Source organism: Pteropus alecto, unplaced genomic scaffold (genome assembly GCF_000325575.1).
Source record: "Pteropus alecto unplaced genomic scaffold, ASM32557v1 scaffold157, whole genome shotgun sequence".
Classification (NCBI taxonomy): Eukaryota; Metazoa; Chordata; class Mammalia; order Chiroptera; family Pteropodidae; genus Pteropus; species Pteropus alecto.
The window spans coordinates 4,763,572-4,775,921 of NW_006440626.1; the positions used below are offsets into that span (position 1 = coordinate 4,763,572).

At 57.4% G+C, this 12,350-nt stretch overlaps 1 protein-coding gene across 1 annotated transcript in view; it reads right to left on the reverse strand.

The window, feature by feature from the left end:
• Positions 1-227: 227 nt before the first annotated feature.
• Positions 228-12,350, reverse strand: part of TAB1 (TGF-beta activated kinase 1 (MAP3K7) binding protein 1) — a 12,893-nt gene continuing 770 nt past the window's right edge. The window contains exons 2-11 of the mRNA XM_015593535.2: positions 12,118-12,254; positions 11,612-11,765; positions 10,493-10,579; positions 9,964-10,102; positions 8,875-8,988; positions 8,125-8,236; positions 6,207-6,351; positions 4,460-4,682; positions 3,243-3,399; positions 228-1,588 (exon numbers count right to left, since the gene is read on the reverse strand). Of these exons, the coding sequence (XP_015449021.1) occupies positions 1,381-1,588; positions 3,243-3,399; positions 4,460-4,682; positions 6,207-6,351; positions 8,125-8,236; positions 8,875-8,988; positions 9,964-10,102; positions 10,493-10,579; positions 11,612-11,765; positions 12,118-12,254 (1,476 nt within the window). The 3' untranslated portion in view covers positions 228-1,380. The remainder of the gene's footprint in view (positions 1,589-3,242; positions 3,400-4,459; positions 4,683-6,206; positions 6,352-8,124; positions 8,237-8,874; positions 8,989-9,963; positions 10,103-10,492; positions 10,580-11,611; positions 11,766-12,117; positions 12,255-12,350) is intronic.

Genomic DNA, 12,350 nt, shown 5'->3' on the forward strand with positions numbered 1-12,350 from the left:
AGCAGGAATCGGCATCCTCTCCAGATCCGCGGGGACCTGGGGGATGCCAGACAACCCCACGCTCTCCCCAGGCTGAGGGCGGCAGTGCCGGGGCCCGTCGGGAGGCCAGCTCCCCTCCCGGTGCTGCCACCCCCAGCCTGGGGAGCTGGAGGACAAGAGGTGGCATCTACCTCCCAGGGCCACTGTGAGTCACACGAGCCAGGAGTAAAAGCACGACCAACACCACGACGGATGACACCCCATTTATCATTTCTTTACTGCGGTAAAAAAGTGCTTCTATTCCTAGAGACCACACAGCATCACTGAGACATTCTTGGGAGAGAAATCCCTTTGTTCCCAAGACTTTGTGGCTAATTTTAAATCCGTTCACCCGGAGAACAGAGATGGCTTCGTAGTGGAGGGGGTGACACTGTGCCGAGACGCGCTTTTCCTCGGCTCGTGCTGTGCCTCCCTAGGGAGCCGTATTCCGGGACCACACAGCGAGCGGGGCCTTGGAACTGGCTTCTGACTTTCCAGAGACCAAGCACACTGGAAGCTGGGCAGAGCGGCCGGTCCCTGGTGAGATGTCCAGGGCCTCATGGGGCAGGAGGCTAGGAACTGGGGAGGGGGCCGCAGAAGCTTTGGGGACCAACAGAAGGTCCAAGTTCTGCCTCACCACAGACCGGTGACGTGGGCAAGTCGGGAACCTCCTGGGCCTGCTTCCCCTCTGCTAACAGGAGGCAGAGAGCACACACCGAGGGCTCCACTCAGGGCCCAGGCCAGCCTGCCCCTCTGCAGCCATCCCAGGTCCCCAACACCTCCCTGGCCTTGCCCAGTGTTTACCACTGAAAACCACCTGGGCGGGCTCAGGGACGGAGGCCAGGGACAAGTGCAGATGCCAACCGGGGTTCCACCCTGGTGGCTGGAGGAGGAGGGAACAACTGCTCAGTGGTCACAGGCCATTCCAGGAGACATGGCGGCTGGAGGGAAGTGGCCTTGAGAAAGCAGTGGCCACTCGGCCTGTGACATGCAGGGGCACAGCAGAGCCTCTTCACATGCTGCCCCACACGGCAGGCTTCCTGGGCGGCCCAGCTCCCACACTCACGTCCTTCGTCCTGAGAAATGGCGACGGTCCTGCCTGAGGCTGCCTGAGGGAGTGGCCTCCAGCCCCTGTGCAGTGACAAGGTATACCCAAGGGGTCCAGTCTGCACTGGCACTCTGAGAGAATATTCGTTACAGCACCAAGAGCTGGGGGGTGACAGTGTGGTGCAGGCTGAGGACTGGGCACCCACTGGCCCCCATGGCATAAGTAACTGGCAGGAAAAAGCCCATCCTTTCCCAAAGGTGGGCCCCCTTGTCCCCAATGCAAGATCCTGCTAGGGCTGCACTCCCTGGCCTGGGCTACGGTGCCGTCGTCACACTCTGCTCGCCATGGTCCACGCTCCAGAGGCGGTAAAACTCAGCAAAGTCCACGTACGGCTCTACGCGGCCATCCTCGCCAGGCGGGAGGGAGTGGGGGGGCCGGGAGCGGAAGAGCCCCCCATCCGAGCTGGAGCTGCTGCTCTGAGTGTGCGTGTTGGTGGACTGCAAGGTCAGGGTTGGGCTCTGGCTGCAGGGACAAAAGGGGAGACAGTCAGTCAGGGGCCTTGGCTTCCGGCCTGGGAACAGAGGGGCCTCTGCCTCAGGGCACAGGCCTCTCTGACAAAGGTGACCACGAGTGCCAGCCCAGCCACATGTTCTTAGAAGGAGATGAAAAGTCGAATGGATTTCTCAAGCTCTAGCTATCTGGTTATTTGAATTAACTAGAATTAAAATGGACCATTCAGTTCCAGCACCCGATAACCACGTAGGGCCACTGGCCACTGCGCAGGACCGGGCCCGTCTGCTCGCTCGGAGCAGCTCTGCGTTGGAGTCACCCACGCCAATCCCTCCGAATCCACCCTGACCCGCAGCCCACGGGTCACAGGGCAGGGGCTCTTCTCCCAGAAAACCTGCCTTACCCCCTTCTTCTTCCCCTCTCGCTGGCCAGGTGGGGATGGGTCCCCCACGTTCTCAGAGCTCCCTCTCACAGGACACGTTAACAGCTGGGAATCACCAGCTAGTCCACGGTCCTGCAAACTTCCAGCACTGCCCAGTGCCCAGCACCCAGCACCGGGCCAGCCCACAGGGAGGCCCAACTAATGCTCAGATCCAGGCTGAGGGGAGGGGCTGCTTAGGGGCCCAGGGCCTTAGAGGCATAGGACAGCTGGTTCCCCTGCCTGGTCTGGGACCACTGCTGTCACGTTCCGCCTTTGTGGACACAGCTGGTGGCTCCCTCTGGGCAGCCCTGCAGGGCTGGGGAGGCCGCCCACACCATGGTCCAGGGATGCCACTGCTCAGCTGCCCGACGGGCCCCTCCAGCCCATGGTAGGGGCGGCAGCAGAAGCCGCAGGTGGGCGGGGAAGGGAAAGGCTCCCTCTAGGCAGAGGGAGACAGAGCCACTCCCTTCCTTATGACCCTTCCAGTTGGCCACATCCTGAGTGGGCTGTGTGTGGCATCTCTATTGTTCTGTGCAGGGCTGGAATGTGGAGACCAGATCCTGGCCTCCCCGTGCGGTGTGGTGAGGTGGGGGGCACATTCCACAGAAGCGAAGGGGGCAGAACACACACCAGACCTGTGGGTAGGTCTGCAGTGAGGAGGGGCCTGCCCAATCCACCCCCAGGCACCAGACCCCTGATGCTTCCTCCCTTCCCCTGCCTTAAACCAGAGAACTCACTTCAAAACTAAAATCAGACCTTTTAGTCAGAGAGCCTGGCTCTGACAAGCCAGTACAAGCAAAACAATGGCCTTCAAGCATGGCTGCCATCAGGAAGGCCGCCCTACATCACATGCTTACAGACGGGGGAAGACGGAATAAGAGCACCTTCCCATTCAATGAAAATACACAGGACCCAAAAGAAACCATGGTCAGCAGGCTGTCGCACTGGCCGCCTGACCCTCCTGGCCTGCTTCGCCCATTCCGCCCCAGACACCTGCGGCGCCCCCAGGTCCAGCTTCAGTGAGCTGCTGGAATCTGTTGGGCTTCCTTTTCCTGCCTCAGCATCTACGGAGGCCTCCCCAGGAAGGAAGGTGGGGGCTCTCAGAGGTACGAGACCCCCAAGCACCTCAGAGTATCTCACCCAAGATCACTCGGCCATAGGACTGGGCCCTGCGGCACTCCTGCTCAGACAGGGGCTACCCCCAGGGGGCGGGCCTGAGTGGCTGGGCTGGGGACAACGGCTTACTTGGTGAGGGTGGGAGTGGCTTCGTCCAGGGTGGAAGCACTGTGGGCCCCGTTGACCAGCTGGCCCTGCGAGGGCATGACGAGGGAGAGGGTCACGCTGGTCTTGCTGGTGCTCTGGGCGCTCGAGTAAGGCACAGACACCGGGCACACGCGTCCTCCTGTGGCCATGGGAGGGAGAGAGGGGTGGGTCACGGGAGCGGCTGGGTGGTGGGGACAGGACTGATGGGGGCGGCACCTGAGGGCTAAGAGGAGAGGCGGCCTGGCTCCCCAAGCTGCAGGCCCTCTGCCCCTTGGGACAGAGAGAGAGGGTCCTGTGGCGGAGACACTTCCAGGCTGGACAGGGGCCTCCACTCGGCAACACAGCGCTGCTGGTGTTCAAAGCAGGAGAACCAGGAAGGGTCACTGCCTGGCTTTCTGGGGTGACGCTTCACTCCTGAGGATGAGTGTGCTACTAGCTGAAGCAGGCCCAACAAAAACATGGCTGCACTAACGAGCTGGGGAACCTCCTAAGCCTGGTGCCCGCGGGAGAACAAATCCACGTGGGCACGCCTGAGAGCTCAGGCTTGTCTGAAAAGAGAAAAAGGAAATGCAGCCCAGCTCTGGACGTCGGGATGTGGGGACGCTAAGCGGCGCCGGGAGGGACTGCAGAAGGAACCGCCCTGTCGCTTCCCCAGCAACTTGATTCCAGGACGAAAAACGCAGGAAGTAAAGTGTCCGCCCCCAGCCCGACATGGCCCAAGGACACGCCAGCCTTCGGGGACCTTCCGTCCACATGCCTAGCCTCGCCAGGTCTCTTCCTTCTAGACCCCCAGTTTCCCTTTCTGTAAAGGGGGCGTCGTCCTCCTGAGGGCTGGTATGAGGACCACAGGAAACACACGGGCCAAGTGCTGGGCACAGAGCAGGGAGGCTCTTGGCCGGTGGGCGCCCTCGTCTCTATCGTGTGGCCTGGTGGCTCTGCCAGTACTCTGCACCCAGGTCTTTAAGAGGCGGCCAGGGCAAACGGCATTTCCTCATTCAACAGACACAAGGGAAAAACAAACAAAGGCAGCTCAGAGACCTTGAAAGTCAGAGTCCGGATTAGAACTGCTCAAAGCCAGGCCTCCTGACTCCACCTCCAATGCTGGCAGTGAGGCCGGGCCTCAGCCACTCTGCATCCAATCTGCACCCAACCGGGCCCCGCTGGCCTCCTGGGGCGTCTTCCCTCCGCACCACACTCACCTGGGGCCGGGGATGCTGCGGGCTGGCTCATTTCGCCCAGCGGGTAGCCGAAGTTCCTCACCAGCAGGGTCATGTCCTCGTGCCTCGGGCAGAACTTGGCACGCTCCCCACCACTGGCAAAGGTGTCACTGTGGATACGTTTCACCCGGTCCACCACAGCCTGGGCCACTGCGTCCAGGGAAGTCTGTTTGGCGAACTCGGTGTCAATCATGGCGGCGATCTCCTGGGGGAAAGGGGACGAAAACCTGATGAGCAACAAGGGGTCCCAGGGACTATGCGCCATGATGCCAGAGCCTAATCGGGTCACTTAGGGGTCACCAGCCAAGCAGGTGAAGGAAGTCTCCACCAGCCACATCTGCAATTTGAGCTTTTCAAGGTTTTCAGGATAATCCTTCTGGAACTTTCTCATTAAAAAAAAATGGGATCTTGCAATCTGATTGTGGCTTCCACACCAATAAAATGGGGAAGGATCCACTGCACTGGGTTATTATGAGGATGAAATAACACTATGGACGTGAGGGCACTCTGGGGACTGCAAAAAGCCCAGTATAAATTGTCTTGATTATTAGGCCTTCTTTCCGGGAGTGAACTTATTGTAGGCAACAATATGCCAATTTTGTCAGAAAATGGGGATACAGAATGAAAACAGGGTCCCTACCCTCAGTGAAGTCCACTGTCCAGTGTATTCTAGAACCCAGTAGAAGCTACTGTATAATTCTATTGTGAAGATCAGAGAAGAGAAAAAGAAAAAGATCACGTTGATGGTAAAATCACAAACACAAACACAAACCCTTCCGCGTGCTGGCCGGCCAGAGTCTCTTAGAGGGAGGAGGCAGGGGCAGGTGACAGGAAATGACTTGGGGCTAGTCAGGGTGGGGTCAGCTCCCTCACTGATCAGCTATGTCACCTCAGGCCAGATCCTGAACTCTGTGAGCCCCCACGGGATGTGGCGGTGAGCTGCTGCCCCCTCTAGGGTCCAAGGCTACTGGGGGCGATGATAAAATAGGTGGAAACCTTGAACACAGGAATCAAGGGGAAGTTAAGCATATAAGATTTTCTCTTCATACTTTTTAATCAAGGGACGAAGCAGAAAAGGTTACGTTCCTACAATCGTCACAGATGGAAGGAGAAACAGGAACTGAACTTATCTGACCAACCCAGCAATCCAAGGTCGGGTAGAGGCAGCTTCCTCTCAAAGTCACCCCTGAAGTGACTGCTTCAGTGACAACTGTCTGACATGTTCTCCAAGGTGTAGGAGAAATAAGCAGCTGCCACTGGCTGAGGGCCTACGTTTGTCGCACCTGTCACCACAGTCCCACACAGGTGGATGTTATTGTCCCCATCTTAGAGACGAGAACAAACAGTAAACTGTCGCAGCTGAGAGAGGGCAGGGCAGGAAGTGGTGGAGTGGGACTCGGACGTGGCCAGCACAACTCCGTGGCCAGCACTCCGTGTGTCAGGTGACACTTCTGCACTCTCCTCCTCCACCCAGGACCCTTCCACCACAGTCTCCAGAGCCACGCAGCCCATGGAAGTTCACGTCCACCTCACCGCTGCCCTTCAGGCTTACCCAGGGAAGCCTCGAGCCCAGAAAGAGCGAAGCTTTGGGTGGGATGGGTGCTCTAGGGCTCCGAACCCAGAGAAGATGTCCGGTGAGGGCACGAGTGAATCAGAGCCCTGGCTGGGTCCCCAAGGGAGCCGCCGCCCCACATGCTGGCGGTCTGCGCTGCACCTGGGCCCAGCTCACCTGGTTGGCCTGCCCGGGCCCATGGGCGGCCTCCAGGGCCTTGTACAGCCCCTCGGACATCAGCACCAGGAAGCCGGTGACCCCGTCCAGGGGCTGTGCGCCGTGGATTTCGGGCTCTGCGATGATCGGCTTGGACTTGGCAGTGCTGGGGGAAGAGAGTGGAGGGGAGAGCTGGGTGTGGAATGGCCCCCAAGGGACATTTATTCTAAGGGAAGACTCCACCCCAGCATGTGAAATAAAACGCATACCTGACAAGAGGAAAAGAGAGAAAAGAGAAAACCAGAAAAACAGACCTGTCTTCTGAGGGGAGCTACTAAGATCAAGTTCTGAGGGCCAGAAAAGCTAGTGGGCAGCTGGAGTCAGAGGGCAAAGGTCAAATGCCAAATTCTGGTTCCACGCTGCATCTCCCGTCCACGGAGCCCGGGCAGTGGCGGGGTGGGGGTGGGACAGCAGGAGGGTGGGGTTCACTTTTAAAAGCCCCCTTCTCTTGGTCTCCTCCAAAACAAGTGTCAAGCCAACTCAGACCACACCCACACTCTCCATCCGCACAGGGGTCATTTTCTGATGCACCACCAGAGCTATAAGCGTCAGAAAGTTCTTGTACGTGCACATGCACACAGGCAAGTCTAGACGCTCCTGGCAACAGTATTTGGACAGTCTGGAAATACTCCGCAGGTGAGTGCTGACGCAGCCACACGCTGGAACCTTAGCAGCTGACGCCAGGAATACCACCGGCTGCCACCGGCCTAACTTCCAGGTGTGCAGGAAGGGAGGCATGGGCACCTAATGAAAAGTGAGCTGCAGGACACTGGAAAGCACATGCTGGCACTTGTGGGTGTTTTGAAAAGGATGCTCACCCCCACAGAAGCACACACACAGGTGTTACACGCATGCACAAAGAAACTTTGGGTGAGATACACAAAAAACTAGCAGCTTCTGGGGAACAAGTCTCGGCTTGGAGAGGAAGATACACTTCACACATATATCCCTGGCACTGTTTGAACTGTTTTAAACCACATATGTACTTTCCAATAAAGCAACAGAATCCCACAAATTAGAGACAAAAGGTTGCAAACTCAACTGCCTAAATCTTGTGAGAGTAAGGAGTTCTAACTCACGCTTCCTAAGATGTGATGAAGCCTGCCCTCTGGTGACGGGGTCTCTGGCATACATCCATAGCTCTGGTTGTGACGTTAAATGCCATAATGGACACCTTATGCACATGCACAAGCCTAATTTCCCGATCAACGTTAAAGACGCATGATCAGAATTCAGGCTGCCTGGGTTCAAGTCCTGCCTCAGCTCACAGCTAGCCCTGTCACCAAGTAGGCAAATTAATGTCACCGTGTCTCAGTTTCCTTATACAAAAATACCTTTCAGGTAGGAACGGTACCCAGCTCCCAGCGCCTGCGTGAAGACTGCATAACAGAATGCATGTGCAGAGCTGTGCACAGGCTGGCACAACAAAGGACCACAATTACTACCACTGCCCATGAGCACTGGGCGGCAGCCAGAAGAGAGGTGTCTTCGGAGGGAACTATATGATTTGTCCTGCACCTCTGCCCTAGCCCTAGCCATGGACGGCACCAACTAACAGGCCTTAGGTCTGTCCCTATCCATGCCAGGCAGCTCAGACGCTCCTGGCAACAGTATTTGGACAGTCTGGAAATACTTCGAGGGTCCATCAGTAGAGGCCAGCTCTCTTGCAGGCCTTAGGCACTGGTTGCTGCCTTTGGCTTTGGCCTAGCTCTCCACTTGACCCCTTGCCAGCCTGACTCCTGGCCTGCTGGTCTAGGTGCCATATCAACCTCTCCAGGAGGAAGAAGAGTCTCCTTGGGTTCTGAGCTACCTCAACTGCATCTTCTGTCTTAAAATCTGCTTCTGTCTCAGATAGGGGGCAGCTGGGCCAGCCACCTACCTGAGTAGGTCGATGTCAGTGTAGCTGTATTTGACCTTGTAATCCCCGATGCGCCTGGTACTCTCCTGCCCACAGATGACCCCCACTTGCTTGATCTTTCCTGCATCCAAACCTGCCAGGGGAGAACAACACGACAATCCCAGATCTTGTTCATATTAAAGAACAGAAAGAAGGGGACATGCACACATCCATGAACAAGGTGCTGACGACCCAAAGAACAGGAAACGAAGTCACTTCAGGCACCTGGGAAAGCAGCTGACTGTCCCCCCCATGTCCTCGGTCTCCATCCCCATCAGAACACCCCCTCACTCGGAGCCCCTCCTCCACAGTCACCAGATCTGGCACCCCCAGCACAGCTGCCTGGGAAGGGAGGGAGCTGCTGTGGCAGTGGCTGATGTCAGGGCTTCTGTGGCCTCTCAGCCTCCCCCAGTAACAGTGCGCATCCAGGTACTCTTGGAAGCAGTTCACACCCATTAATTAACTCCTTCGATGCTCACCACGTCCTGAGGTAGGTGTTACTATTATCTCATATGCAGATGGGGAAACTGAGGCATAGAAAACTTGGGTAAGTTCCAAACATCACCAACTAGTAAGCGGTGGAACTGGGAGTCAACCCAGACGGGCTGGTCCCAAGCCCAAAGTTCCAGCCTGTCCACTTCACCCCTCTCTGCACGACCACCAGAAGAGGGCGAAGGTGAGCCACGGGGTCGCCCTCCCCTACTGAGCCCTTGGCACATGTCCCCCACTCACCCAGCTGTGAGAGGCGGAAGAGCTCATCCTCGTTCTCCGTGGTGTGGTCCACGTTCAGCTGTGTCACCTGCAGCCCGTCTACCGTGGATTTGCATAAAAGGGCACGGTTGGTACCTGCAGCAGAATGTAAGCAGCTGAGCAGAGGGGGAGCGGAGGGAGGAAGAGGCCATGTTGGGGTGGGGAAGGGGGCAGAGAGACAAGGCAGGCATCTCACATGTGGACAGCCCTGAAACTAGTAAAGAAAATAGGCTCGGACCACTGGGTGAGTCACCCGTCAAGGAGAGCTGAAGATGTTAAGGAATCAGGTTAAGCTTTTCCAGTGCCATCTTAGGATGAGTATGGTTATGATTTTCATAAGAGATCTTTTCTCTAGGGAGACACACTAAAATATTTACAGATACCATGCCATGATGTCTGGGGTTTGCTTCCCCACAATGTGGGGACAAAGGGTTGTAGATTAAATGAGTCTGGCCACGAGGTGATAACTATTGGGGATGGGTAGACGGAGTCATTAAATGCTGGTCACTCTAGTCCTATACATTTTTAATTTTTTCCACCATGAAATCTTTAGGAAAGAAGGAAGAGAAGAGGGAAATTATCAGTGGGGTCTCTGCAGAGCTCCTGCAGTAATCTGCACATCGGGGACACGGCCTTCTCAGGCTCCCAGATGGTTCCCTCTTGCCCACAAATCCCACGAAAATGTCCCCGTGGCCCCTCATCCTCTGGCCCACACCCAGCCATCTTATCACCCTTCATGGGATGCTGAGTGGGTCTTCCGCAGCTGGCATCATCTTTCAGAAGCAGCAGCCACTAAAGTGACACGGATAGAGGACAAAACTCCCCCAGGGCCACAAGCCAGTCAGGGGGCGACACGGGAACTAAGGCCACGGCGCGTACCTCCCGGCCAGTACTTCTAACTCCACACTGGGACCGAGACGCCCGTGGGGTAACAGAAACCTGTCCGATGGCCTCGGAAGACTTGGGCTGCGGGTCCTACGTGTTTGGACAGCAGGTTGCCCAAAAGACTCCCAGATCCCCAAAGCTGACCTCTCCCAGCCCTCCCCACCCTGAGACGAACAGGTGGCTCACCTACGTTGGCGACGTAGAGCTTGTTGTTGAGAAGGACCGCCACGACGGCCATGGCCCCTCCTGAAATCTCCCTTTCCAACACCTTGAGTCTTTCGAGGATCTTCTGATACTGAGGAGGCAGCTGGTGCTGGGGGACACCCTACAAGCCATCACTGGGGGTCAGAGCAGGCCAAAAGCTGCACTGCAGCTCTAAGCAGGCTATTCCAGGAAGGTTAGCGGTAACCTAACTTGTCCTGTCGGCTCTGAAAATGCTGGTAGGTGATGTGGGTGGGTAGGTGACAAGGCTGCGGACAGATTCGAAGACTGACCTGGAAGGGCTTTACCTCATACCCCTCACCACCCACCCCATGATGAGCCGAAGGCTGCTGAGAGCAGGCTAGGGAGGCCCCTTGGAGGGTAAACTCATAGTCAGGGACTGTCTCCCTAACTCCTGCTGCTCTGGCCTGGGAGTGACATGGCAGACGAGTCCTCGTTCCTAGCAAAGCTGGCCTTGACGAGCTTCTCCCGGGAAGCAGGCTGGAGAGGTTACCTCTGGCAGCTGGGACTGGAGGCTCGCCTTCTCAGCCAGAGCATCGTCGATGGACTCCAAGAAGCTCCTTTCCACCACATCGAAGGCCTGGAGGCACAAAGAGGACAGAGAGGAACAGGTGTCAGGGCAAAGGCCAATTCAAAACACCACTGCCACCTGATGCTGAAACACCCCCGAGGAATAGCAACAAATCGTATTACGTGCAGGTCCTCATGTGACGGCACTGCAGGGACCAGAGAGGCTAAGGTTAAGAGCGCAGAGGTTAAGAGCACAGGTTTGGAACCAGGCCACCTGGGGATGAATTCCAGCTCTGCCACTTGCCAGCTGGCAGTCTCGGTCTCCTCATCTATGAACAGAGATAAGTGTTGTTCTGAGGGCGACTGAGCACTCAGCACCTGGCTCAGCGCAAGTCTAGATCAATGACCACTGGTGTCATTACTATATCCTGCTGGCCCATGGACACTGCTCACGCTGCTGCCTTTCCCGGGGGGCCAGGCTGAGAATCCCTGGCCCAGAGCCCCAAGGCCGGGAGGGTGCTCAGGCCCGCAGGCGCTGAGGCAGGAGGACAGTTGGGAACACTACTGTCGAGGAACAGGAGTCCATCCTCCTCATCCAAACTAAGTGACCCTAGATGTACTTCCAAAAGGAGATGCCGGGAAGAAGCCTCCAAAAGAGCAGCAAGCAGAAGCACGGAGCTGGCAAAGGCCACTGGACAAAGAGAGGTGGTGAGGCCGGGATGCTGGCGGCGACTAGAGGCCGAGCACCTGAGCCACGCCCGAAGGAAAGGGACCATCTCAAGTCACCCTAAATCAGCCCCTACTCCACCCCTTTGTCCAAGGGTCCGTCCCTACTTCCCTGTTCCCCAGGACCACCTCCCCAAAAACCAACCCTGCCAGGGGTGGGAAGGACCGCTGCTAGCTGCCAGCTCTTAGACTCTCCGGAAGTGGGGTGCCCCTGCTGCTCGGAGAGGCTCCCAGAGGTGGGTTCTCTGCAGGACAGAAATGAGCTGGCAGGGTCTTAAGGCCAGCCCTGGCCAAGCCCGCCCTGCACAGTCGCAGGGCCAAGTTCCTGGGGGACACAGTCCACCCGGGTTGCCGTCGGCTGCCCGAGCACCAGTACCTGCAGCAGCACACGCCGCACGTCGGCCTCCACGTGCTCGGCGTTAAGCTGGCCCAGCAGGAGCTCCGCAGACAGCCGCTGGGCCACGAAGTTGGTCACCCGGTTGCCATCGTAGCCGTTGAAGACCCCATACAGGAAGCAATTGTTCTCACTCCTGGCAGAGAGAGAGGCAGGAGCTGACCTGAGACCAAGGGCTCACAGAAGTGATGCCAGTTATAGAGTGGAGAGGGAGGAGGGCAAGGAACTGGGGGAGACCAAAGATACAACAGCTGTGGCATCAGGTGTCCACCTGGGTCCCCCCATTTCTGCCATCATTCTACTCTGGCCATGACCTTCAGGGATGCTCCCTGTCCCACTGTGGCAGGCCCTCAGCTGGTCTGAGGTCTGGACATGGAAGGGATAGCGGCAGACGCCACCTGCCATGGGCAACACCCCACTGGCAAGCCCCACGTGAGAGAGGTGCAAAACTACTTCCAGTGCCCGGAAGAATGCTCCTGGCACCTCACCTGAACTTGAGCCAGTTGTCCTCCAGCGGGTGGCTCTCAGTGCCCTTGCCATCGGCAGAGTAGCTACGGTTGGAGGCTGAGCCCACCCCAGAGAGGTGGCAGAGCGGCAGGTCGTCCGTCCAGCTTGGCTGCTGCTCCTGGGGAGGACAACAGGAAAGCATGAAGTGTCACCTCCTCCAGGGCAGACCCCGCCTCGCCTATTTCTGCCCCAACAAAAACTCAGCAGGCCCAGA